General features: G+C 38.7%; 3 protein-coding genes across 5 annotated transcripts in view; 2 read left to right on the plus strand and 1 right to left on the minus strand.

Moving 5' to 3' along the window:
- The window catches only part of LOC141912027 (uncharacterized), a 65,603-nt gene extending 51,944 nt beyond the window's left edge, over positions 1-13,659 (plus strand). For 2 of the 3 annotated variants that reach the window (XM_074803190.1, XM_074803189.1), the window contains exons 2-5: positions 8,118-9,042; positions 9,432-9,558; positions 11,279-11,332; positions 12,381-13,659. In XM_074803190.1, the coding sequence (XP_074659291.1) occupies positions 8,149-9,042; positions 9,432-9,558; positions 11,279-11,332; positions 12,381-13,372 (2,067 nt within the window). In that variant the 5' untranslated portion in view covers positions 8,118-8,148 and the 3' untranslated portion in view covers positions 13,373-13,659. The remainder of the gene's footprint in view (positions 1-8,117; positions 9,043-9,431; positions 9,559-11,278; positions 11,333-12,380) is intronic. The other variant, XM_074803191.1, reaches the window with a different exon arrangement.
- Positions 13,660-16,438: 2,779 nt separating this feature from the next.
- Positions 16,439-19,109, minus strand: LOC141911973 (methyltransferase-like protein 27). Its single transcript, XM_074803105.1, has 6 exons — positions 19,048-19,109; positions 18,052-18,172; positions 17,792-17,914; positions 17,313-17,454; positions 17,059-17,151; positions 16,439-16,661 (listed from the first exon to the last, which is right to left on the minus strand). The coding sequence occupies exons 2-6, from the start codon at positions 18,169-18,171 to the stop codon at positions 16,483-16,485; spliced, it is 657 nt and encodes a 218-aa protein (XP_074659206.1). The 5' UTR covers position 18,172; positions 19,048-19,109; the 3' UTR covers positions 16,439-16,482.
- Positions 19,110-22,658: 3,549 nt separating this feature from the next.
- Positions 22,659-24,323, plus strand: LOC141912209 (uncharacterized). Its single transcript, XM_074803428.1, has 3 exons — positions 22,659-22,697; positions 23,271-23,430; positions 23,584-24,323. Exons 2-3 carry the CDS (start codon positions 23,296-23,298, stop codon positions 24,199-24,201), a joined length of 753 nt encoding a protein of 250 aa, XP_074659529.1. The 5' UTR covers positions 22,659-22,697; positions 23,271-23,295; the 3' UTR covers positions 24,202-24,323.
- Positions 24,324-27,349: the final 3,026 nt, after the last annotated feature.

Consider the following 27,349-nt stretch of genomic DNA (forward strand, 5'->3'; position numbering starts at 1 on the left):
TTGAATCGTCGAATTGACATTTCTCTCAGATCGCATCAACCGAACAACCCCTGAGATGTGATTGATTCTCATAGAGATATGTACTATGTTCATGGTTATTCTATATAAAATATGTAATATGATATGTATTCTGTCCCTGTGACTCTATTGAAATAAATATATACATAATCGAGGATGAGACGAAAGCCACTGGTAACTCACACTGATTTTTTCTGAGAGCTGCATTTTTCAGGCAGTTGGGTGGCCGCAGTGCTACAAACGAGGATTCCATGTATGGAAGGCGAGGATCCGCCTGGTGTCGCTAGTAGCTGGTTGGTCGTTCGATGTCTTTTACTTTTCAATTAAATCTGATTCGTGAAAACTAAGCCGATATCTGAGAAGGAGAATGAAAGTGTTGTATATTTGGTGATGCTGTGATAATGTATGGATTCGGGAGTCTAAAGATCCAGTTTAAAGTTCATTGAAAATGAACTATTTTTGACGTATTTCACTGATCTTTGCACGGTATCATTGAACTATGTAAATAGTTCTGAACTACTGGTTTTTGTCAGTTGATAAACCGGCAGCTTGTATGCACGTATACGTGTATTTATGCGATTCGATTCGTAGAAATTGCCGTGAACTCTCATTCCTACGACTGTACAGGTTTAACATCTCTCTCTTCAACACTCTACATCGCGCAGACGAATCAACTCGTCAGAAATCTTCATCTGACACTTCCAGCTATACCAGATCGTAATTCGAGATAACGGGACAAGGATATCACCTCATTTACTCTAAACCCCAGCCATCAAAATTAGAAGGCCTACATAGAATATAAACAGTAGACTCCGTTTACCCCGGATTCGATGGCCACAGATTATTACGTGCTCCGCCTGCTAATATTTCAGATTTCGGGTTACAATTATAATTTAGCATAAGATAAGATATAACATTATTTCCTTGAGTGAGACATACGGACATTGTAAATCGATAAACAAGAAAACTATCTTGAAAGTTTATTGACGTCTTAAAGATTAACACATAGATATATTCTTACGTGTTGCTTAACATTGTCGACAATAAATACTATAATATAAATTAAATATAATATGGATCAATAAAGTAATTTTGGGTTTGAATACATCGATAATTGAATTGTATTGACCGGAAACCAGTCTAGCATCAATTTAATGATAATTTACATCCTCTCAAAAGTAATCATTGAAATTTATCAAAAATAAAATGAGAGTCATGAAATATATCTAATAAGAAATTAACGCAAAAATTCACAATTGTAATAGTTATTTTGGAACACCAATATTGATGACGTAGTGCGCATCGACTCACACAGAACCCGTTAAATAACACACAAGGTATCAATATATAAGCATTATTCTAACGGTTTTCACTGCGTCAAAAATGAATCAACTCAAGAATTTTCTAAGGCCTACTGTCGTGCCATCTAGCGGCATGACTGGAATGTCATTTTTCGACATTTTGACTCGATGACTTCGTTGATTTGTTTAGGTTAAAGGTAACGTTTGATCTATATCTCGGATATACGTGTTTATATCATCAACCCGAACTAGAAGCGCGGATAATGACGTCACAGACACAAGAACGGCTATTAATCAAACTATTTACTACCGACAGCGACGGTTTCAGTCATCGTGCATTAAACCCATTGATTTATAAGTAACGAGTATTTTATTTGCTGGGAGGATTTTACGAGTACTTGTAGTAGTCGCCTCTCTATTCCCGGCGCGTGTGTAGTGTATCAATACGTGCATTTAACCCGGAATATTTCATTCGAAATATCAAAAGCTGGGAGTTTCAGCATGACATTTAGTTACTGGATCGATCAACTGAAAATTCAGGCATCTGCCTATCATTCGACGGTTACATCGAAAAGAAGCAAGCCGTAGTTCGAGTCTAAAAAGTTAAAAGCTTTAGAAATAGGCACAAATTCCTTCCTGCTCATGAATTTTCGAATAAGACGCCATTTTTTCTTCGGGTAATATGAAATGTTGCTCGGCAAATAGAATTTCAATATACAAATGGAAAATGTGTTTTGCAAAGAAGGCGACGGAGAAAAATCGCAGAATACAACATAAAACTCGGTCATTTTACATACGAGCAAAGCAGAGAATTTGTATTTATTGAGCGACTCGTCTGCTGGGAAAATTTGATTTATGTTCTTAGAACTCATTTCGTCTGGTGCTAAAACACAAATTACGGCCGAAGAGAGGGAGAGAGGGAGAGGAAGAGGGAGAGAGCGAGAATCAACGAATTATGCAAACAATTCCCGTATGGCGAATTTGAATTGTCCATAATTACCAGGAATACTTACTTCGGTTTCTATTGACTCCTCCTAATGCTGGGGGTAAACAGTTTTCTGTGTTGATTTTATAGGCTTGGAAAAAAGACTTTTTTCTATTTTGGGAAATATAACATTGTGTTGTTGAAACGGCAATAATTTTATGGCACTCTTAGTGGGTGTTATATTTGTTATGAATAAATAATGAATTAATTTACCGCCTAAAATGTGTCTGATTTTTGTGTATCAATAAAAAGGGTGGTACATTATGAATACAGTGGAACCTCGATCCCATCAGAATATCTGGTCGTTTTAACCGATAATTCTTTATACACAGCGGAACCCTGTAAATAACGAGACCAGAAAATCAGCGCGTCATAACCCATAGTTCATTATATTCAGTATGAAATTATCGACATTTTGTTCCTATTAGGGATCAAATTCGAGGTTTTTGATAATCGATAAATTGTTGTCGTTTTGTACATCTGCAAATTGGATACATACACTATCGCCGCGATAAGCCGCGTATTTCAGCCGTGAATAATTTCAATGTGTGAACGCTGAGTACCGTACTGAAATCATAGTGTGAACGCTGCGTACCGTACTGAGATCATAGTGTGAACGCTGAGTACCGTACTGAGATCATAGTGTGAACGCTGAGTACCGTACTGAAATCGTAGTGTGAACGCAGCTATACATTTCTAAAAAATGTTGCTTCGCTTACAAGTGAAATCCTCGACTGCCACAATACGTTATTACTAATGCCCGCAACGTTAAATGACTACGACAGTTAATATATGATATTATTACTTAGAGTATATTTGTTATTTTGAAAAGAAGGCTTCACTGGCATGTGAGTACATTGTTCGGCTGCTATCTCTCAGGACGTCTGCAAAGTTTGATAAGAAATCAATAATTTTGTGGCGTACCGCAGACGACTTATGACGCGTAATTACTATAGTCAATCATTGAATATAATCCATGGATTTTGAGGATGAATTACTAATGATGAGAATAGCGCGCATTCTGAACACTGCGGAGAAAATCATCGAAATAACAGCCGCAATATAATCTTCATAAAACCCGAGACGTCAATCAAAAGTAGAAACGTGCGTAGAAATCTTGATGTCGATATTGTTTAAAAGGGTTGTTTCTCCACTCGAGTAGTTTCTCCACTCGAGTGATGAAATTTCAGGAGCCGTTTCAACCAGTAAACTGCTCGTTAGAGTAATGGCATTTTCATCGGGGGTCATCTTATCTTCTGGACGTGTATCACGGTGGACCGATTTAGAGACCATCATATATACACGTAATATGATATATTTATTCGCAATGTATATACGCAGTATATATAATAGATAATCACAAACAAGTTACAAGTTCCCACTCCCATTTCGCGTTCCCACTCCCAATCTCCCATTGGGCTCTGGTGTTGTGATATTCCCGATTAAAAGTGAAAATCCTAATTTCCATCCGGTATTCAGCGATGATGTGTTGGCCTGGATCTAAATCATTCTTTGATAAGTACTACTGGTGTTTTGGCATTTCTTGGTATAGAAATGCCAATCGTAGCATTATTTCTGTGGTAGTGGCGGTAGGAGCACTAACACTGCAGGCCATCGCTGTCCGCATGGCAGTTGACGCTGGTTTAAGGGTAACATTGCACATTTCATGGTATTGGAAACCGTGATAGCGTGTATGTTCTGTGGTGTTGACAATACCAATGCTATTTAAAACTGAAACAGTGTTCTGTGAAATGAGTCCCTGATCCGGTGGTATTCGAGCGCCGGTTATCGCCGGTTCGCATACAAATCACTTGACATCCTATATTTCACAGAAACCGCTTATCGTTTTCAGCGATCAGTAAAGAGAGGCGTCGAGTGGTTCGATTTTATAACCGAGATTATTCCGATCGATTCATGAAACACCGCGCGTTTAATAGTTTAGTAAATGTTCGGTTCTCCATAGACAACATTACGCGTTCAATGCGCTCAATTTTCGTAACAATTTCCACTCCGTAAAAGCGCGCGATATTTGTTGTAAGAATACGCGATTGGTTGATACGATGCGATAGTAAGTTAGCTATAATCACCGTGGCTGGTTACATAATAGTCACAGCGTTAAAAGCTTTAGATATCGGGAAAAAACTATGAAAAATTGATGCGCGATTATTTTTGAAAACGAAATATGATTCGGACTGCAGTCCTTTTAGCCGAATAATCCTGGAATGACATCAGGGTGTTTTAAGGGTTTGGAGTGACACACTCAGCCGATCAACAGTATGTCCCCTGGTCTCATACACAACTGTCGCCAGTTGTGTACTCAGGGTAGTCATAAATTGAAACCATAGAACCCGAGACATATAGGGTGAAAGGGGGGGGGGTTAGAGGTTATTCATTAAGGAATCCAAAATTGCCCGGAAATTCCTCTGTACTGCTGATGCGCACATGGAGACAGGTTGACGTTTAGGGGGTGTTTACGGTTACACGTATTTTGTTTATTTTCGGTAGTTTCGGAGAATGGCTTACATGTATAAATCAGCGTAAACGACATCAGACATTAGACATTCCACGTTTGACAAACGACTTCGATGTCGTGTTGCAGATTGCAACTAACACTTTAGCGTGTTGATTGCCTGCTGTATGGAACACTCTGTGCCGTGATTGATCGAGGGAGAGCCGCAATTTTTGGCCTGGTTTTTGCGGACTAGGTTCTCATTCAACCCTGGAAAATGGTAGAATATACCGTCGACCAGATATGTTCAGTGGCCTGATTGTAGGCGGTTTATCACTAGCAGAGCCGACCAATTTGTAGAACAATAAATACGAACTTGAAAGTTCATTAACGGCTTGAACAGAAAAATCGATACATATATTTTGCCTTATATTATTGACAATGAAAATATAATGTAATATTGATGATCAATGAAGTTATGTTGAATTTAACAGAATTTAACTGGGGCGAACAGTCTAACCAAGTTAGCCCCAATATTGATGATTTAGTGCACATCGACTCACACAGATCCCCATTGCGCATGTAGTTATCAACGTGTATATACATTATAAAGTAACGGTTTTTACGGCATCAAAAAGCTTAGATTATTAGATTTGACTTAATAATGAGTTAGGCCATGGGCTTATCTGGAGGGCTTACTTTTGAACCTGGTATTGATCTAACCAGTCTGAGTATTAATCCGGGTCCAGTCATGACCTCGATTCATTAGATATATTCATGGACAATAAAGAAGTTTCCAGTTTCTAGGCGCCATTTTGTGGCGGTCCCTCGAGGTCCCCATTGTTGCGATAATTTGCGCTCATTTTCAAAACATAAGTTTAGATTGAATATCACATAGTTCTGCAGTCCCTTGCTCGATTAACTTAATCTATACACCATTTTAAAGGAAATGAAATGCAGATATTTGTTGGCGATTCTTGGAATTTTTGAATGCAACAATTGAGAACAGTAACGATATGAAACCAAGGACCGCATATCTTAACCGCGCGTAAATGAAATCGCGATATTCATTAATTTTGAAATATCTAAGTATATCTTGAAGCTATATTTCCAATTTTCATAGAGGTTAAAGAGGGTTATTTTCAGTTTAGGCCTGCTTTAAAATTTTTTGAATATCTTTCCTGAGGACTGATCTGTACCCGCTTGAGTTTGAGTTAAGAAATCGCAAAAATAAGATTTTATACTGGTTTTATATCATTAATATTGCTTCTTATGGGTATATATTACCTTTATTTTCGTATGTTTAAAAATGGACTTAGAGTGCTTTGAGGAATTCGAGTTTTGTAGCGATGGGAAATTGAAAGATTTCTTGTAAGAGTGGGGACGTTCTGTGTTGGTTGCAAAGGTGGCCTAGTTGAGAGCCTAATTTGCTTTTCAACAGAATGTTCCACTCATGGATGGACACTAGAACAAAATCTAAGTTTTTATATATTTTTGAATATGCGGCGCAGCTTTAAGTAGCCCAACTGGACGTTGAGCCCCTAAAACAGAATATCAAATGGGGGACAGGAACCCCTTTAAATATAATATTGATATTTTAAATCAGTAAGGTTATCTGGTCGATGTTTTCCAGCAAAAAGGTTGAGATTCAGTAAATTCATCGTATGATCCCAGGATGAGGGATTACCAGAGAGAGATATGTGTTGAAATATGTCCTAAGCGTTTAAATTGACTGGCACATTTCACGATGGACTCTAAAACGTTTTGGGCCCATGATTTCACCGAACACAAAATCGGCGCTAGGCTGGACGGGCTGCATGGCGACAATTCCCCAACTGGGCCGTTCAAACTTCAAAGCGGGACAAACCGGATCCCGAAACCAGCTAAACGAATTGCCCCCGCCAAAATACAGTACAAACAAGATATAATAAGATTATAATCTCAAAATATCCCCACGGAAAAAGTGAAGAAATCAAATTGCATTTAAAGATTTCTTTTCGCAAATCTCAATGTTCAGTGAAATGGCGGTGCGCATTGGGAGACCCCTTTTGCGTGTAATCTCAAACTCAAGCGGGTACAGATCAGTCCTCAGGAAAGATATTCAAAAAGATTCAACGCAGGCTTAAACTGCAAATAACCCTCTTTAACCTCAGTGAAAATAGGAAATACAGCTTCAAGAGATACCTAGATATTTCAAAATCAATAAATATTGCGATTTCTTTTACGCGCGGTTAAGATATGCGGTCCTTGGTTTCACATCGTCACTGTTCTCAATTGTTGCATTCAAAAATTCCAAGAATCGCCAACAAATATCTGCATTTCATTTCTTTTTTTTGGTGTATAGATTAATTTCGTCGAGCAAGGGACTGCAGAACAACATGATATTCAATCAAAAGTTATGTTTTAAAAATGAGCGCAAATTATCGCAACAATAGGGACCTTGAGGGACCGCCTCAAAATGGCGCCTAGAAACCGGAAACTTCTTTATTAAGAAAACTTTGTCTAAAATCCTAGGACCCGCTATTTGCATTCATTCCAATCCACAATCGAACCTGCGGCCTCTAACTGCTATATTAGCATAAACAGATCCACAACTACGACCTTGAAGATATTGACCTTCAGAATAGTGACCCGAAGACGTCTTTTCGCATTAGAATCAGACGACACGATTGCCGATCTATTTTTAGATGATAATTAACAGCGATGATGGCTGAATAAACGGAGTAATAGCTTCGTAATCTACGAACAGTTGAATAGTCGTTTGGTGCTAACAAGCGCTAAACCAGGACACAATAATACACATTATATATAACTATATATACAAAACTGATTGTCAATATCTGGAATCCCCCGCCATGACACACACTCGTGTGGGGTTTTTTGTCTTTAGTTTTATGGCTCTCTCTCTCTCTCTCTCTCTCTCTCTCTGCTTCTCGCTCTTCCAATCTTTATTGGGTTATCTCTCGAAAAATCTTAATTGGAATTTAGCAATTGGTGATAACACGAACAGGTTCGTAGTTAAACGTCACACGCATTCTAGTCTTAAGTCCGTGTGTTAATCTTTTTGGATTATTCTTTATCTTATGCGGTTTAAATTCGTCATTCTAGATCTATATTCATAATTATTTGCGAGAGGATGTGCACTACGCCGGCAACATATCGCGGCTAGACTCTTTTCCGGTCAATTCAATTAGTTTTTTTGTTTGATTTAGCTTTTAGGGTAAAACTCTTTAAGATTTCGTTCCATTACGTATGCAGCGATGGTCTTGGCTACTAATGGTTTATGTTCGGGACACTTGGTTCACTGTCGTTCCCAGTAATTTATAGATTTTCACTAATCTCTTTCCTTTTTTATTCGTTTCAGGTAGAAATCTACCCGTCCAAAACCGGTCGCAATGACGACGCCACTCGTCATTCTCTCGCCGAACGACCTTGCGCTCGAGCAGCAGGAGAGGTCACAGCAGCAGGCTACTGTTGTCAATATTACCGAAGCCGAATGGAGTGTAGCGACCCAGATAGGTTTAGAAATGACTATGATATTCGCTTGGATTCTGGCGTTTTTCGGCAATCTTTTGGTCATCGCCGTCGTCGTTAGGCACGAAGGAATGCGAACTAGAACGAATATATTCATCGCTAATCTGGCGATAGCCGACTTTCTCGTCTCCGTATTAAACATGCCGTTCTCTTTCGTAACCGTGATCACCCGACGCTGGGTGTTCGGCAGCGTGATGTGTCAGATAAACGGATTCGCCATGTTGTTCTTTTTCTGCGTGTCCGTGCACACGTTGATGTACATCAGCGTGCACAAATACGTCACTATCACGCATCCGTTCAGCGAACGCCACAAAATGACGTACGCGAAAGTCGGCGTCATGATCGCCGCTACGTACGTCATTTCCGGTATTTTATGCGTGCTGACGAATTTCGTGTTGAATCACGTGCTGTATAAACGTAATACGTCACAATGCGGTCCGGCGTATCCGAACAACCCTCAAACGTACGTCCACACCGCCATTATTTCGGCATTCACGTATATCATACCGTTGATTATTATGATCGTAGCCTATATTCGTATTTTCATCGAAATCCGCGCCTACTCAAAACGTCTCACCGTTCACTCTAACATGGACCGCCATTGTATTCTAACTCGCCAAAAGAGGGCGACAGTGACGCTCGTAATCGTTATGTGCGTGTTTCTGCTTTGTTGGACGCCCTACTTCTTTTATGCAAATTATTCGACTGCTCTTGTGTCACGTGGTAAAAAGGTGCCGCCTTTTTTGAATCCGATCGTAAGTACCAATTAATCGAATCAGCCAATAGGAATCTCTCATTCAACATTATGTCCAAATTGGACCTAATTATTTGAATAATAGAAATCTCTCATTTGATATAAAATCCCACACAAGATTAAAGAAGTGTGAAATGTTTCCGTGAGCTAATAATTGATTCGACTATACCCTCAGAGCCATCTATACTTCAGGAATGCTAAACTTTCGAGCACTTTTTTAATCTAAATGTGGGATTTTATATTCTTTTATATCCTTCGTTATTTTCTGGTTCAAATCAAATAAATAATAAACTGAATTAGCCTCAATTGATGTATTGTCCAATCAGATTTGTCTGAATTTTCATTCCTCATAATTAACCGTCAGGTTTTTCTGTGTATAACATATTTCAGTGCTATTGGTTCGGTTACATAAACAGCGCGTGTAATCCTATTATTTATGGTTTAAGAAGTCCATCTTTTCGCGAAGGTTACAAACGAATATTCTGCTTCAGCAAGAAGATTGTTATCAGCACAGATGGTACGTGTGTTTATTTTTAAATCGTAGTTGATGCTGTGTGAGGATTAGTGCCTCAGTTTTGCGCGGATAAAAGATCTTACTCTAATTTCCGTTTCAATTAAATCCAAACTATTGAACTCGGTCCAGGGTGAAAGTAAGTACACAGCAATTGACTGAGGCCCAGGTTCAAATCAAACCTAAGCAGCTTTTCTGGATCAGGAGTCAAATTAAACCCACACAACTGTGCTATGGAACTGAATCCAGAGTAAAAATAATCCAATAGAATTCTAAGGATCAGGCTAAAACCACATTGAATAGAGCACGTATACTCAGTCATGTAGTCAGTGGTAGTACTATACTTTACAAATCCTTTTTTTATCACCGATCTTATATTTGATTTCTTTATTATGTAAATTTTATTCCTGGCGCAATTTGAGTTTGAATCGATTAATGCTTGATTTATGATTTATTGGGCAATGCTAGGATTTTCTGTACGGTTGAATTGACGACTCTCGTTCTATGCATTTAATCCCCTTATCGCTGATCGTTAATTACTTGTATCATGGTTCCTACAACCCCTAAAATTCCTAAAATACCCTAAAATTCTGGGATTCCCTTTTTTAGGGGAGAAATACCTGAAAATTCTGGCTTTGATCCCTCAGGCCCCTAAAATTCTGGAAATCATGTCTGTGAAGAAATCTTATGAACATTTTGTAATGTGATGCTATATGTAAAACATCATCATAGCAGGCTATTTATTATATTCCTTTGAATTGTGTCAAAGTTAGTAGCTCAATTCAGCTCATTGTTTTGGCTGGTCATTGTAGATAAAAATAAGTAAAGTGCAAGCACCCAAATACATATGGCCCATTGAATTGTAATGGCTGGTCAAGGTGATAGGGAGATTATCAATCACCTCCTGCTTATTGTTCTAGAGAGCACTAGTTAAATACTGGTCATATAAGCCATGTTCACCCTACCACTAGTTAGACTGGTCTAAATGTACAAGGTCCAGTCAAAATCTGAGTGGCATTCACACACGCATTGCTACAAATTGTTGACTCGGCCCGCAAGATGTCGCCATATTAGTTCAGCATTTACCCTGAAATTCACAAGTTACAAGTTTCTCTCCAAACATAGATTTAGTCCACCCCAAAATTTGGAACGGACCTGATTTGCTCTTTAAGGTCAATCTAAAAAGGTGCGTTCAGACAACATTAACTAGACCGGTCTGAATTTGGTCCAAATGGGACCAGACACAATAGATAAGCACTCAGCTTGGATAATTGACCCCTAAAATTTTGGTAAACATTCCCTAAAAAACCCTATAATTCTGGAAAGACCAATCTGTAGGAACCATGTGTATTACTGAAGCCCGATAACCCCGGTAGCATTCGGTTATCCATTCGGACGAGATATTCAGCTGATTCATCATCCGATGTTTATCATTTGTCTTTCGTGTCCACAAAAGCGAAATCAAGAAATCTTGTCGTGGATGCATTATTCTGGGACTCGAACCTGATCGCATCGTAATGTCGGTTACATCGACGTACTAACCTATGGCTTTCCGCGCGCATGATTCTTCCTAGACCCAGCCCTTGTTCGAATGACTCGACAAAGTCTAGTTCTTGACGTCTCTGTTTGCCAACCAGTGCTGGAGATATGACGAAAATAACTACCCTGGCTGAAATTAAAGATGCTATTCAAAACATTATTTTCATGTGTGTATATATTTTTGCAGCCTCGTCTATCAAACGGGATTCCTTGGTCGCCCTCTTGCGGCGTCTCAGTAAAGGTAGCCAGTTTAGACACTCAATATTTATCATTTATTCAGAGTTAACACGAAACTAAACTACATGTTATTTGCTTTTATAATATTTATGGTATTTCGCATATGATCGTTGCAGTTTTTCACTGATTCGTTCGGAGGTGTGGCTTTAAGGACTGGTAGTCCAGATCTTCGGTCGATGTTATACTACCAGTCGCTAAAACCTACTCCTCCGTCATAGTAAACCGTTTCTTCGTCATAGTTATTCGCTTATACGTCCCAGCTTTCGTTAATTCTGATTTCTTCATTATAAATGTATAAAACTCGAATCTTTGCTTGTGATGGGTTAGATGTCTCTAACACTTTGTCTTATATGTGCTGTGTTGAACATCTTGTTACCGACTTATTCTAAGCTTTTTGTGCTACATTTCCATGTAGCCACGAATTATCTAATTGTGACATAATTTCTAGTACCTTGAATAAATTAGCATGAGTGATTGTGATTCGTGATTCCGTGGTTTCCTATTTATATATTTCGAATACATTAGCATTAATTAGCGAACTGATTTCGATTATCTCATGCAATAGTAGAATTAAAAACCCACTATGTACAAAGTTTAAAATCTATTATAATTTATAATTGATTATCGAAAATTTAAATAATACGACGTTTTAACCTTCCAACTAGAGCATCCTCGCGTGCCAGGGTTTGATTGCCTCCAGTCGAAGATCAGGCCAATACAAACCCCGGCCGCAGACCCTTCATTGGTCATTGGTTCACCGCCCAAGATTTCTTAGGCGGACACGTTGCTGCTTAGCGGTCACCAGTCTATAGACCTAGCCTATCGGATGCTATGTCTTTTATTTTGACATTCGTTTTATAACTACAACGCATCTAAATGGCTAGATCTATAGACTGGTGACCGCTGAGCGGCAACCTGTTCGCCCAAGAAATCTTGGGCGATATTCCACCGGAGGGTATGATTTCAATCAAACCCTGGCAAGCGGGGATGAACTAGGAACCACCGAGATTTTTCTATCATTCTCTATATTTCTGAATTTGTTCTCGTTGTAGATTCCGCAGTCGCTGGTGACAATAGCGTCATGAATCGATTAAGCGTGATCGTGCAAGGCATGCAGAAAATCACCAAAAAAGACGCCGCTATCGCTAGTCTTATGATAGCCGGCGCCACGAATGAACGAGGGCGCAAACACGGTACGGTTGTGACCCCTACCGACTCGAGCAACATTGTGAACAAGATCGGCGACGATTTGCCGATAGTTTACACGAAAAACGGTAAAATCGTTAAAATTCAACATCGCAAAATATCGCGTAACGTCGCAAACAATCAACGACGGAGTAGTGAAGGCGATGCTGTCACCCCGCCGATAGAGGGCAGCACCGGTCGATCGCCAAACGCAGACGTCAGTCACTCGAAAGGTTTCAGTTACCCGGATCTAATGTGCGATCGCGTCGTGGAAGAGAAAGACGAGAATCTCGCGTTTAACGAGACTTCCACGAGTACACGACAGCTAATGCCGTCGAATACGATCGTGACCGTAGAATCGACGAATGTCGTCGCCAAAACGACGACTGTCGTCATGCGCAATAACGACTGGAACGACCGGGAACGATCGCCAACCGGGCATCATCAGCAACTACGAAATAAGAAAAAATGTTTCCGTTCCGTCTCTGAAACGCGTTACGATCACAAACCGAGTGTGAAAAGGTTACCAAAAATTAGCGTGAACTTCTTAGACGCAGACATTGATCGAATCGACCGTTTGTGGCGCATCAGTGCACGCGAGCTGGAGGAAATACGTTGTGATATGGATGATACGGGTGAATATTTAATGAATTCGTTCCCGTCTTTAGAACATTTAGACTGCAGCAATACGTCACGATTGTTGTTGATGAAATCGAGAAGCGATTCGTATCTGGAGGGCAGTTATCAAAATGGCAATGAAACGCCACCTGGCGCATGTGATAGAAAACACAACCGGCCGTCGAAATTGTCGGATTGTTTGAAAGAAGCGGATACTACTAATAGTGTCATCTGTGTGTGAACGGGGTTACGAAAAAAATCTTCGTAACGAATTTCCGCCTCCGAAATTCGACGGCTTCCTATTTCCCTGCAGCGAGAGGCAACTGCTTGAAGATATCGTACGCTATAAAATAACTTGATCAGCGAGACTGTTATGGACCCTTGGGAAAGGCTACACTGAAAACAAGCATTTAAGCAGAAATAAAGATGAAATAAAGTTCTGTTATTATATTAATTCTCCTAATGTAAACCTTTAACTTTCTACTTAAATTCAACGCAGCAAATAATTCTTTTTTGTTCATATGAAATACAGACAATGTTGATATAGAAATTTCGTCGCATTTCTTTTCGCTTCTCTGTCTTCTCAAATTCCAGCTACTGTTTCAATTTCGCAATCACAAAGTGTCAAATTGATCCAAAAGTGTAAATAACTAATTTACGACCCATTTTGGTGGATATTTTACTAAGAGACTAATGAAAACATATATTCTTTAGAGGCAGATTCAGACGACGTAGTCACGTGCTACGGATGCCAATTATTTCGCACCCTTTTTCATTTTGTTATCCTCAAAGTAAGAAAGGCACATGTCGGTGCCATATCAATCCTCTTAAAGACGAAGCAGATAATTTTTAACAAAAAAGCACACCATTCCTCGGGTTTTAATCTTTATTATCGCGAAACTGCCTCTCATTGCAGTAATTGTCTAGACAGCACTTGGCATCTGGACTTCATATATTGTTTACAATCTGCACCAAAAAGCAGTAAGAACATTTTCAAAATTTTCTCGGGAAGTTTTCTCAGTTATAAGTTGTGCTTCCCTCAACAGTGGTCCCTGGATCCCCCTTCATATCTTATGAAGCAATGAATCCAAGTGTTTCTTCTCTCTCCAGACGAATCGTTCGTTATTCTAAACAGCTCATCTAGAATTATTGTGTTAGATATCTAAGAATTGATTTTTCATTCGCCACCAACAATGAAATTGTGATGAAGGGTTGAAACTGCATTTCTAAACAACACTGATGAAGCACAGCTATCACCAATTAGATTAAACATTATCGATATTCATATCCATTCAGGCATCGTTTAACTTATATCATCTTTTTAAAATGTGAGGAGACTCGACATTCAGTTCATACTCAGTTATTTCTCATCAGATAATGAATTCTACTCAGAATCAGATTGTTGGACGCCCTTATAACGGATACATGGTCCTTATGTCTTTGGCAAACAAGTCTGGTAGCAGCCGCACCGTGTTATTGGTCATTCTACTTATACTTTTCTTAATAGGAACTGTTGGAAATTCAGCTACTTTCCTGATAATGATAAGTCGTAGATTCCGCGGTTTATCTTACGCTAACTATCTGATCGTTTTGTCTCTCAGCGATTGTCTGTTTTGTCTTAATTCTACCCTGATGCCTGTTTTACAATTTGTTCTCGTGAGCCTAAACGCTGGTCCCATATTCATGATGAATTCACTGATCGGTTGTCAAATGTACGAATCTCTGATATCCTTTATGGGCGCCAATAGTTCCTGGTTAATAGTAGCGATATCTCTAGAACGTGCGGCAGTTGTTCTCTTCCCGTTCACATCTCGTTTGATATGCACACCGAGATTTGCCCGATGCTCTATTATCATTATTTCCACGATGAATGCTTTAGTAATCGGCGTTCACCCGGCAGTAATAATGCATTTTTCCGACCAGAATTTCGAATGTTATTATGAAACATTTCGACAATACATATTTTTCATTACGTATGTTGTTCACGTCTTTATCATACCTTTAACTGTGATCATCACCTCAAATTCTGCCATAGTATTTCAAATGTTAAGAGGTTCGGAAATGGTTTCGTCCGATAATAAAGCCACTAAAGCAAAACGCACAACAATAATGCTTGTAACAGTTTCACTCGCATTTGCAACATTTACCCTTCCGGACACAATTGCTGTTTTTATACCTCTACCCGCCAAGCAAAGAGAAATCTTGTACGATATTTGCATTCAATTTCAAGTTTGTAACTATGTTGTAAATTTTTACATATATTTATTATTAGGACGAGAAGTTCGTGAATATTTCTGCTCAAAAATTTGCTGCAGAAATTCGGTGAAATAGTATGACCTACTACCTGGATCGTCTTATCCAGCAGATAACACGGCCCATGATGGATCAGCAACCAACCGGACCAATAATTGATCAGCAGGAAATATGAAACCAGGATGGATTTAAACAACGTGTTACCGTCGTTGGTTCCTCATTGTCGCATTTAACTCTTTGAATTAGTAAGTGTGTATTAGTTCTTTAGTTTAATCAATGTGTTCGATAGTTTCTTACGGGCAAATTCAGCAAAAGTTGATATCGGCTGCATGATTAACTTACCCATCCTTCCCGCGGCAGGGATTAGAAACTGATGGTATCGCAACAACCTGCCACACTAGACCGGGCTCGCAGGTACATGCGCAGGTTTCCCGCAAGAAAACTCGAGCTGAGGAAATTTCATTGATCTATAAAAAAAACCCGGGCTAAAATAAACGGGGTCCCTGACGGCTAATTATGACGTCATCTAAGCTGCGCAGGTAGTGGGTTCGAATCCATGCCGGGGAAGGACGCATTTTACCAGGAGAGTGTCTGACAGTTGTTTGTAGCGGGTTTTTTGAAAGGATATTGATCGCGATCAGAAGAAAGTAGGATGGAAAATATTCAATTGTTTTGTTGGTGATGTGATTCAATCTTTGAAATTTTACTTAATCAGATAATTCAATGTTCGATGTCCGCCGTACGTTATCTTTCTGCCATTTTGTAAATCGTTGGTGGAAAACCCGGTGATTTCGGTAAATATCTCATCCTGCAGGGTTTTTACAATGTTATAAATTGCCATATGACTGCTAAACTTAGATAGGAGGGTAAGAACTACAATCTGTTTAACTTATCCACGTCGTCTTGAGGCCTCTCGAGTCAAAAGCGGAAAGATCCTTGATACAGAAAGATAGAAAAATATTATCAATTGTGTTAGATACTTGTTAAGACTATGTACACAGCCCAAGTATCAAAATGTCTCAATTCCTCAGACGGTAAAAAGTCCAAACGGAAATCAGTTCACCGATAGATTTTTAATGCAACATTTGATTGACGAACTTATTGTGTTTTCTTAAAGACGAGCACGAGACCAGGGTAGTCGACGTAATAGAACGGAATGTCTATTGCGGTGTATTCGCATATTCCCTCTTTTTGAAGTTTGTCCACGAATTGCTGGTAGCCCTGGTAATGTTCCGTTTCTAGATAGTTCTTTCGGATGCAGATAAACACGTAGCCACCTAGAAGATAAATTTAATGCCTTGGGTCTAGAGACACGAGCGCCAGCATCAGGTTCCATGGTCGAGACTTCTTTAATTCAAAGTGGTCTTAAATCTTAACATTGGTCTCAAGTTGTTAGATTGGCCCGAGAACAAAAATGAGCCTAGACTGGTCTAAGTTGTTAGATTGGTTATAGAACCAAAATGAGCTGGGACTGGTCTTAAGTTGTTAGAATGGCTACAGAACCAAAATGAGCTCAGACTAGTCTTAAGTTATTCGATTGGCTACATAGAAATAAGATGGTCTTAGCCTTGAATATGGAACCCGCTCCTGAAGACTACCGGATTGTCAGAAGTAGGTTCTCTTACTGAATAATCATTCTGCAACAAACAAAGAACACGATTGAATTGTTCCTACCTGTTTTAACTATTCTCAGTAATTCAGTAATTGTTTGGTATTTGATATGATGTGGTATAAACGCACCCATTGATACTATGTTATCGTACGTTCCTGAAAGAATCAGATACATGAAACAAATAAAACCAATTAACCTACACAGAGACCTTCCACCCAATTCTCTGCGTTAAGCCATGGACTCTTCGTTATATAGTCCACCAGATCCATTGTCGTGTGTTTGGTATAATGCATTTAGATTTTATTTACGAACGTACCTGTCTTAATAGAACATTCTTCAGTTTCCGTAATGTATTCGTGGAAGAACTGCCGGTAACGTCCCCTTCTCATCGCTTCCTTGGCCAGTTCTTCGGACGGATCTAGACCATCGAAATCTCCCGAGAAACCGACTTTGCGTAACTATACACATTCGGGAAATAGAAAAGAAAAGCAAAAATCTATTAATTATGTATGTAATGTATATAAGCGAGTATCATATCTTTCGTTCCACCAAAAGTGCAGCCATGTTTGTTATCATAATTTGTCCCTTAAGTAGTAACGAATGTACTTTGCTCGTCCCTGGGAATATCATTACTCTCCACCACACACAGTCACCCGTGAGGGAAATACTAAACAGAATCTCTATCAAAATCTATTATCAACGTTGAATGTACTAGATACTTTTTATAGAAATTCGTACAAGAAAACAAAAATATCATACGCCTGATAAGATGTGATAAATGTGTGTATATCTCACCTCCTCAGCCTGTATACCAGTACCAGCACCAACATCTAAGAAGGTAGCTTTGTCGTCCGTTACATAACGACGTACGATTTCAGCTGTTGCAATCGGGCCTTCGTAGGAAACTGTCCTTACCCCCTAAATTAGAGAAAAAAAACTCGTTTAAAAAGACTACGATACTAATACCGTTCATCATTTCGTTTTTATTTTTTTTAGATTATTCCAAACAGGACAAAACAGAAAGGTAATAAATAACTATTTCATGAACCAATTACCTCTTCGAACCGAGCACCTAATTCGTTGTAAACATTGGTCAGCTCTTTTTGGTCCTTTGTACCCAAAAGTTTCTGAGTGACGACGACCATAAATCCGCTATCGTCTCTACTGCCAGGCATTCTAAAATATATATTTCAATTTAAATCAGCATCCCTAATGCACTTGTTTTAATTAACCATTTTACAGCTGCTAAGCCCCTATTTTGTTAAGGAGCTTTCGGCCTGCATTGTTGGATCATTTCTCCCTTCTTAAAACCTTATTGTTTGTTACGTGTGTTTCACGAGTATTTGGCCGGTCCTTCAATGGATTTTAACGACTTTGGAAACATAAAAACTACGTGAATCTCTAGTTTTCGAGAATCTCTGTTGATTTCTCAAATTTGCAACATTGCGACATGAGACATGCGATTAGTGCGGTCATAGTTTTTGCTACACGGATACAAGTTCTGGGGACTGGTTCCATAGTCGAGGCTTAAGTCCAAGAGACGACAGTATTGTAGTTACGTTGTTAGATTGGCTGTAGACCTAAGATGGTTGGTCGTAAGTCTAGGTCATGGAACCGGCGACAGGATTTTCAATTTAGATGTTTTGTTTTTAAAAGTAATATTCCCAACAGTTCAGACATTTCGGTAACTGTGCCAGATACACGTCACCAACGAGTGAAATCTTAAACTTCCACGCTTCCATGTCATCCTTTAACTTCACCAGTAATGAAGTTGAATTATCTAAAACGAGGGCTTACGGCTGAAAATAACTGTAGCTAAATTTCAGTGTTGACTGTATGCTCATCATGGAAACTTAGTTTCTGGTCTTATCTACTTCGAATGTTTTTCGGAGGAGAGAAAATGCACAGTAGAGATGATCCTAAGTATTCTAAGAGGGCTCATGAAAATAATATACATAGAAACATATGATATATACGTGTATTATATTCGCTTTATAAGATATCTAAATTCCATACTCCCTATATAGAGGCGGAGCATGAATAAAGATTACCTTAGTATTTTTCCCCGATCGCGCCCTTCTTCCAAATGGTGTCAGTCCCGCAACGGCATCTGAAATGTAAAGAAAATACTTTTCAGCCCCCTTAAAAACACCAATCGTGGTCGTTGATTGGTTTAAAGTCCTCATCCAATCAAAGCACGCACACAATTCCAAACGCACTGCAATCAGATAACTTGATAATCTAGAATATGATATTCACACCTATGCCTAACTATATATGAGTCGACTCAGTAGATCGAACCACAGATTGAAATTGGTAGCAAACGCCAGATTGAGCGAAACCATAGATCGAACCTGTCGTAAACGTATTATGGCAGCAACTGTGAGACGAATTCAATTTCATTTTAGTTTGTCCCTTTTTTCAAAGTCTGAGAAACAAATTTATACTCAAGACGACATCCCGACGATAACAATCTATACATAACCGAGGTAAAACCTGCTCATTCCAGGGATATTTATCAAAAAGGTATCAAATCATATACATGCTGACTATACACCCACCATACGGTACAGCTTATAATTAAACGTTCATTTTCTGTTTCGTTTACGTTTAAAACGTAAATTGATTGGCGTTAAACGCATAACCGTACATTGTTGTATGTAAATTCAACACGCAAACGACGTGCAAATAATTCTAAGCGGTACCGGAATGACTGTTGTATTTGTTCCTATTTCTTTGTTTATTCTATTCTATTATTGATCGAATGTTGATACAACAACGATTCCGCTTTAAAGTTCATGTACTTCAATACTTCATTACTTATTTCATGTTTTCTTTGCGGTTTTTCGTGTTCGCTACAATGTCATTACTTGTGGAGCAATAGACTAAACCGAACTGAAATGAACTGAACTTAACGATATAATATAATTGGCACTATCTTTCAGATAGTTTGTCCAATATATTTCACAGGTGAAAGTACAAGTGTATTCCGATTAGGAATAATAGGAATAATGCAGTTCAACTCTGGTCTCCTCGACCAAAGGTCTGTGTACTTCGACTGAGACGTAAAAATCACGAGTGGAATGTTACACAGCGGGTGAACACCTCTGACAGTCGTGTCGTTGAAGAATGTCTAGTTCGCAAAGCAGGTCATTCAATTTTGGAGTAATCAGACTGATCCAAACAAGGTTCCTCTCTACACGTATAATTAGCATATCATATCTCAGGGGTGGATCTAAAGCCTGCTTTTGCAGAACTTATGACACACTGAAAGAAATATCTTAAATTGAAAAGGCATATTTGCAGGCGTAGCGTTGATTAGACGCATTTTGCAGCATTTTGAAGTTGAAAAAAATTGATCTTGCCAGACAAGTTGATAAGATTCCGACTAATAAGGCATTAAAGGAGTAAAAATTAAGAGTTCATTATTAAGAAAAGGGAACTCAAAACATTTGTCTTGTACAAGGCCCAAAAGACCTTACTGACCCATATCTGTGTCTTCTATACCACACACACACATAAAATAGTGAGTTCATATTCATTTCTGAAACCGAAACGCCTAACTCGCCTAACCCTAACTCGTTCAATCCATCGTTCATATTCGCAAATATTTGAACTGGTACATTATAGATAAATAGATAGATAGTGCCACTGGAACGCGTGATACATGTAGAGAATAAAACTAGAGTTTATACGTCGTCCATGCATCATAAATTAAACCGCTTGATTTCCTGGCGAGGTGGCTTATTACGAAACATCGCTACACTCAGCCACGGCGCAAACCCCTGCAAGCCCTTTTTCAACATTTTTAGTCGCCATTGAAATCATGTCCTGTCAAAAGACACTGTCTGGCGAACTTGGTCACCGCAATTTGAAACCAGACACAAAATTAGACTTTGACACGAAGATTTGATTACCAACGATAGTGTTGTTATAAAAGTGTAGAAAAGACGGGTTAGTTTTAGTTTATTTATTTTGCTCAGCAAACATACATTTGATTAGAGCACCGATACAAATTTGCAATAGGCCACTTTAGCAAAGCTATTTTCTGTCCTATTCTCGAAGAATGGTCGACGTCGGAAATCCGGAACAGAGCGAAAGAGTAACGAGCGAACTATCAGTTTGGAATACCAAAACTGGACTGACTTCATTTTTACACATAGCTATTTACATAACACAGATTCAGACAGGTTGAGACATGGAAAATGATACAAAAACAAAGGTGACGAGTAGTGACATGACAGTGAGACAAACAACAATTAACACATTCTGACACAGACAAACAGTCTCAGAGGACAATGGGATAAGATGGAGACATATAACAATAAAGAAATACGAAATATAGATGAAATATGTATAACAATTATCAGTGACATTTAGTGTTGTTAAACCACACAATGAAATACCCCAGTTTTTAGGCGTCATTTTGTGGTGCGCAATCGAGGTCCCTGAGCTTGCATTCGTTGTTTCAGAGCCCGTTGACAAAAGTTGGGTTTTCAATTGTTGTACCAAAGCCTTTTGTGTCTTAGGCTTTTAACAAATGGTGAAAACTGTTTCCATGGTACCTATGTAAAATTATATTCAACCACCAAATTGGCCCAGATACCAACCGTATATAACCTAGCTACCACGATAAACAGTAAAAACGTCCGCTGTTATAATTGGGTTGATTGGGTTGATCCCCCCGGGAACAATCCTCCGGTAAACATCCCACAAGGTAAAAATCCCTCAGGTAAGAATCCCCTCTCGTAAAAGTCCTCTTCCCCGAGTTATAGATATTTTCAAAACTACGATAGTATCATTTTTATGCGCGTACGTAGCTTGGTAAAAGGCACAGACTATCCAAAACACCACGGAAGATTGGAAATATTTGAACGAAAAAGTTTTTCAACATAACAATATTGAAGTACTTCATTGAATTTCGCTGTGAAATCAAATTTGGGGGCGATTTTACCGGGGGGAATTTGACCTGTTACCGCGAATGTTACCTAATCGAAGAGGTTTCCTCGACATCGGAAAAGAAGAAGAATTTCAATATTGAAGTAAAGATCAGCGATGAATTCAACACGTGGCATACCTACTGTAAATCAGGTTATAGAGTTAAACTGAAATATCTAACAATGAAAATATTATCGTCTATAGTTTAAGTCACCCCTGCAGTTAAAGTCTATAGCTATCCCTACAGCATTGAACCCCTACTAATTCGCTCGTCGTTGAAACAAACCGGCATTTGTTTTGAATTAATATTACAAATCAGTTGGATCCGTACGCGTCTGAATCAACAGTCGCATTGAACACAAACAGCAATAAAACAATAATCAATTGGCGGAATTAGAAAATAACACAAAAAGCCATGTTTCACAAAGCCTTCAATTCAAACAAAACTGTTCGCTTTGTCTGATAGAAAACTACTGTAACTACGCAATAAAAGCTTTTAGATGCAACTTCAGTTTGGTTTGGGGAAAGATAAAAGAAAAGCCAGTTAATTCATAATTTATCAAACAATGATTTCATGCAGGTTTTTTGTTCGCGTTTAGGAGTAATCTACACAATGGATCCATTTAGATTCGTGTTAGTTTTGTTTTCGTCTGATTAAATATAATTGACATCGAAAAATGTATAAAACAGTTAAGTTTCTGAAGGGAGGATGTAGTGTTGCAGTGTTGAGAAACAGTGACGTCTTACAAGCTACAAATTGAAGGTAAGTGCAGCATACACTGAAGGTAGTTTCATTATGGACTCTACGAACAGTTTAAGAGTTTGCGAGTCTATGATTGAATAAATTAGGGGAAAGTTTCATAGACTACGTAGGATTCAGTTTCATAAACGTGGGATACAGCTTCATGGACTAGGAGTCAGTTTCATGGTTTAAGTGTCAGTTGTACTAGGAGTCAGTTTCATGGTTTAAGTGTCAGTTGTCATAGACTAGGAGTCAATTGTCATAGACTAGGAGTCAGTTTCATAGACTAGGAGTCAGTTTCATAGAGTAGGAGTCAATTGTCATAGACTGAGTCAGTTTCATAGACTAGGAGTCAATTGTCATAGACTAAGAATCAGTTTCATAGACTGAGTCAGTTTCATGGTTTAAGTGTCAATTGTCACAGACTAGGAGTCAATTGTCATAGACTAAGAGTCAGTTTCATAGTTCAAGAGTCAGTATCATTGACTAGGAGCCAGTTTCACAGTATAGTAACCAGTTTCACTGGGGGTTTGTGGCATATCAAGTCCTGATTCCGGTTTGTTCAATGTTTATTTTGTATCTTATTTTTTTCAGCGCAGGCAGTTGTTTTAGTGTGAAGATGAAGTTAATATGTTTAATGGTTCTGTTCGTGGCAGTGTGCGGTACTCTGGCTGCCAGGAACAAATACAGGAAACGAGATATGTATCATGGAGATGATGATGATGATGGCGAATGCCAAATTTCTCATCAGAAGGTGCATATTTTCCTCAAACGAATTCATTTCATACGTGTCTCTTATATCGATGTGTTGCATTTTCTGTAGGGCAGTTTGTTAATTCTCCCACTGACCACCAGGTGGCCATACTGTAATGTTCAATTCCTAACGATAGTTTATCCATTTTCACAGAATCGGGTCTTGCGTGCTTCGGAAAGACTTGGTGGTAAAGTTGTCGGCAAGTTCCTCGAGGTTTTATCCTGTGAAGATGGGGACAAAATTGAGAATCTCGCTGCGACGTTAGAGTCCTTCTTCTACGATTATGAATTCGGCAAAAAATTGTGCAAGGTTTTCACGACGCTGCTCAAGCACCAAATGATATCAATCGATCATGTGATCGAACATCTGAAATCAGGCATTAAAGAGTTGAATAACACGTACCAGACAATGTTGTCTGCCGAAAGCGGGCACACAGGTCACCATGATGATTCGACCTATCATGGATCACATGGAGGTTCATATGGGAGTCCGAGTTATGGAGGTTCTGACGATTACGGGGATGATTCGACCTATCATGGATCACATGGAGGTTCATATGAAAGTCATGGTTATGGAGGTACTAGCGATTACGGGATAAATTCGCCCTATCATGGATCACATGGAGGTTCATATGAAAGTCATGGTTATGGAGGTACTAGCGATTACGGGATAAATTCGCCCTATCATGGATCACATGGAGGTTCATATGGGAGTCATGGTTATGAAGGTACTGGCGATTACGGGATAAATTCGACCTATTATGCAAGTTAGCAGGGTACCCATATCATCAAGGTTCTGGTGGAAACCCAAGTTACAGAGGCTCTACTAATCAAGCGAAGCACGGCCATTAGCAAAATATAAAATCTCGAATCAGTCGTAAAAATGTAATCGATTGGCATTCAAATTAAAAAGATAGTATAGTCAGCATTAAATATATTTTATTAATATGTTCTGTCTTTATCGCGGGTATAGCATCTCCGGCACTTTTAGGTAAGTCTAAAAGGGGCTTCTGTGGCTCTGTGGCGCTTAGTGAGATTTTTCTTCTTTTTAAAGAACTATTGCGATCACGTACAGTAAGATGAAAATCGTATTTTATTTGTGGAGCGAAATTTCAATTCTCTCCCGGTGATTCGATTAAAAAGCGCCATCTGCGGGCTAATTGTGTTAAGACATTGTTAAAGCTAATGCAGGTTTGTAAGGGACGGACTCCATCATATATGAAAACAAATCAAAAACGAAATCTACCCAGTCAAATAAACGACTGGGTCACTTCCAATTTCAAGATGAAAAGAAACATCTTTGCTTTCCGAAGAAGAGTACAAGCGATATTGCAAAGTATCCAAACCCCTTGAACGGCACGACAGCGCCTAAAGTCGTAATCGAAGAAACGAACTGATGGATTAGGTATGTTTTGATTCTATTTCATATCTTTATAACAACGAAGACGTTAAACTAACAACGCGAACATATGATAGAAATTGCTGTAAGTTCGAAAACAAAAATGACACTGCACACTGAATACGGATTAGAGATAATTTAGCAAAGCTATAATCTGTCCTATTCTCGAAGAATGGTCGACGTCGGAAATCCGGAACAGAGCGAAAGAGTAACGAGCGAACTATCAGTTTGGAATACCAAAACTGGAACTGACTTTATTTTTACACATAGCTATTTATATAACACAGATTCAGACAGGTTGAGACATGGAAAATGATACAAAAACAAAGGTAACGAGTAGTGACATGACAGTGAGACAAACAACAATTAACACATTCTGACACAGACAAACAGTCTCAGAGGACAACGAGTAATAAGATGGAGAAATAAAACAATAAAGAAATACGAAATATAGATGAAATATGTATAACAATTATCAGTGACATTTAGTGTTGTTAAAATAATATATACGAATGAAAAACAAAATTACATGATACGGATCAAACACGCACGATTTCGAACTCCAAATAATACCAGACATGAAGGCGTTCATTAAACCTTACATATCTAGTAGAATTGACCGATTAAAATGAAGCTAATTTCATAAAAATTCGACAAAATACATTTAAAACATGTGTAACTTTACGCAGCGCAGTTTTCGGTTCGTGCGCGGGGGTCGCTGTCAGGGAGGATGTACTACAATACGCTCCTCTGATTGTTTTCATTGTTTTCTAGATATCTTTGACGAAATACGTTTTAATTCCAATAGGAACTGACACCCTAAATTTATCCAATCACTGACATGACACCATGGATCGACGTGAAACTCCAAAATGTTACACGTCTCTTGTTTTGACAGTATAATTATTTGAAGAAATAGAATTAAAAAAACCTCTTCCGATCGAATTTGGAGCTTTACCAAGGTTGCTGGTAAATGAAGGTACTTCAGGCCCGCGTAGTTATGTACAGGGGTCGATATTCAGTTCGATATTCACGGAAGTGCAGTGCCACCGCTCAAAACCCCTCCCTCCCAGAAAATTAATCAAAACGAGGAGCAATTTTCACTGCTTCTGGTAAACTGGATGAATCCTTCGGTTCTTCAAATCATACGGTCCCCAAAAACATTCACATAATTTCTCTACAATTTAGTTAGTTTGGAACCTATTTTGAACGAGAACTAGCAAAAAATGTGACCAATAAGGTCAGTTTCTGAGTTTTCTTTAGGTTGACATCAGGAGGCCATGCAGTTTCTCATAAGTTGATTAACCGGCGGATAAATACAATACTGACAGTGAACTTGTAACGCTTTGGTAAACGCTAACAATTTTATGTGGAGCAAATTGGCCGCCAGAGGGCGGAGTCTTGTAATCGATAAACAGTCATTCTTGCTGAAGATGAGAAATCTCTCCAGTCACATTTAGATACATTATTTGAATATTGCGCCGACAACGGCCTCACGGTGAATGTTGATAAAACTAAAATATTAGTCTTCGCTCGAAGTAAAAGCAGGATTAAACGAATTTCGAAATTCATGTTCAGTAATCGGTAATCAGGAGTTAGAGATAGTTGAGGATTATGTGTATCTCGGAGTGAAATTCAATTAGAACGGTAGTTTCGCTAAATCAAAAAAAAATTCTCTATGATAAAGCTATGAAAGCTATGTATTCTATTATTCAAAAGGCAGACGTCTGAAACTTCCAGTAGATTTAATGTTTAAACTATTTGACATGTGTGTCGCTCCTATCGCGTTGTACGGTTGCGAAATCTGGGGATATGAAAACCTTGACTTATTAGAAAACCTCCACTGTTTATTTTGTAAAATTATCATGAAAGTTACAAAATATTCCCATAACCTTCAAGTATTAAGGAGTACGGAGTTAGGACGCTTTCCTATGTATATAAGCGTAAAGCATAGAGCGATTAATTGTTGGGTCAAAACGATTGAGTGCAAACAAAGTAAACTTAGTTCGATTCTCTATAAGATATCTTATAATTTGTATCTGAATAATAGGTTTAAGAGCCCCTGGCTGTTATTTATTAAGAAGACTTTTGATGACTGTGGCCTTTCGTATATCTGGGCACAACAATCTATGGTAAACTCTTGGACTTCTCCAAAACAATTACACCGTATACTCCGTGATCAGCATGTGCAAGAGACAGAATATAGGCTAAATAATAAACCGTTATACATTAATTTTAGACAATATAAGAAGGATATCAAATTTGAAAACTATATAAATCGGCTTGATGACGACTTAGTGACCAGTTTATTCCAGTTCAGGATTGGGTCTTATCTCTTACCTGTAAATAAGTTGTCAAATCTCCATCTACCGAGAACTGTCGGCATTTTACGCCGACTTCACGGTGTGTTTATTACTATGATCACATGATCACGTGAGTGTCACGGTAGGCTGAATAGGGCTGAAACTGTTTTTAAAATACCGTTTGTGTGAAAGAGACACGCAAGCTGTCACAACGTATC

The sequence above is a fragment of the Tubulanus polymorphus genome, chromosome 10 (assembly GCF_964204645.1).
Source record: "Tubulanus polymorphus chromosome 10, tnTubPoly1.2, whole genome shotgun sequence".
Taxonomy (NCBI): Eukaryota; Metazoa; Nemertea; class Palaeonemertea; order Tubulaniformes; family Tubulanidae; genus Tubulanus; species Tubulanus polymorphus.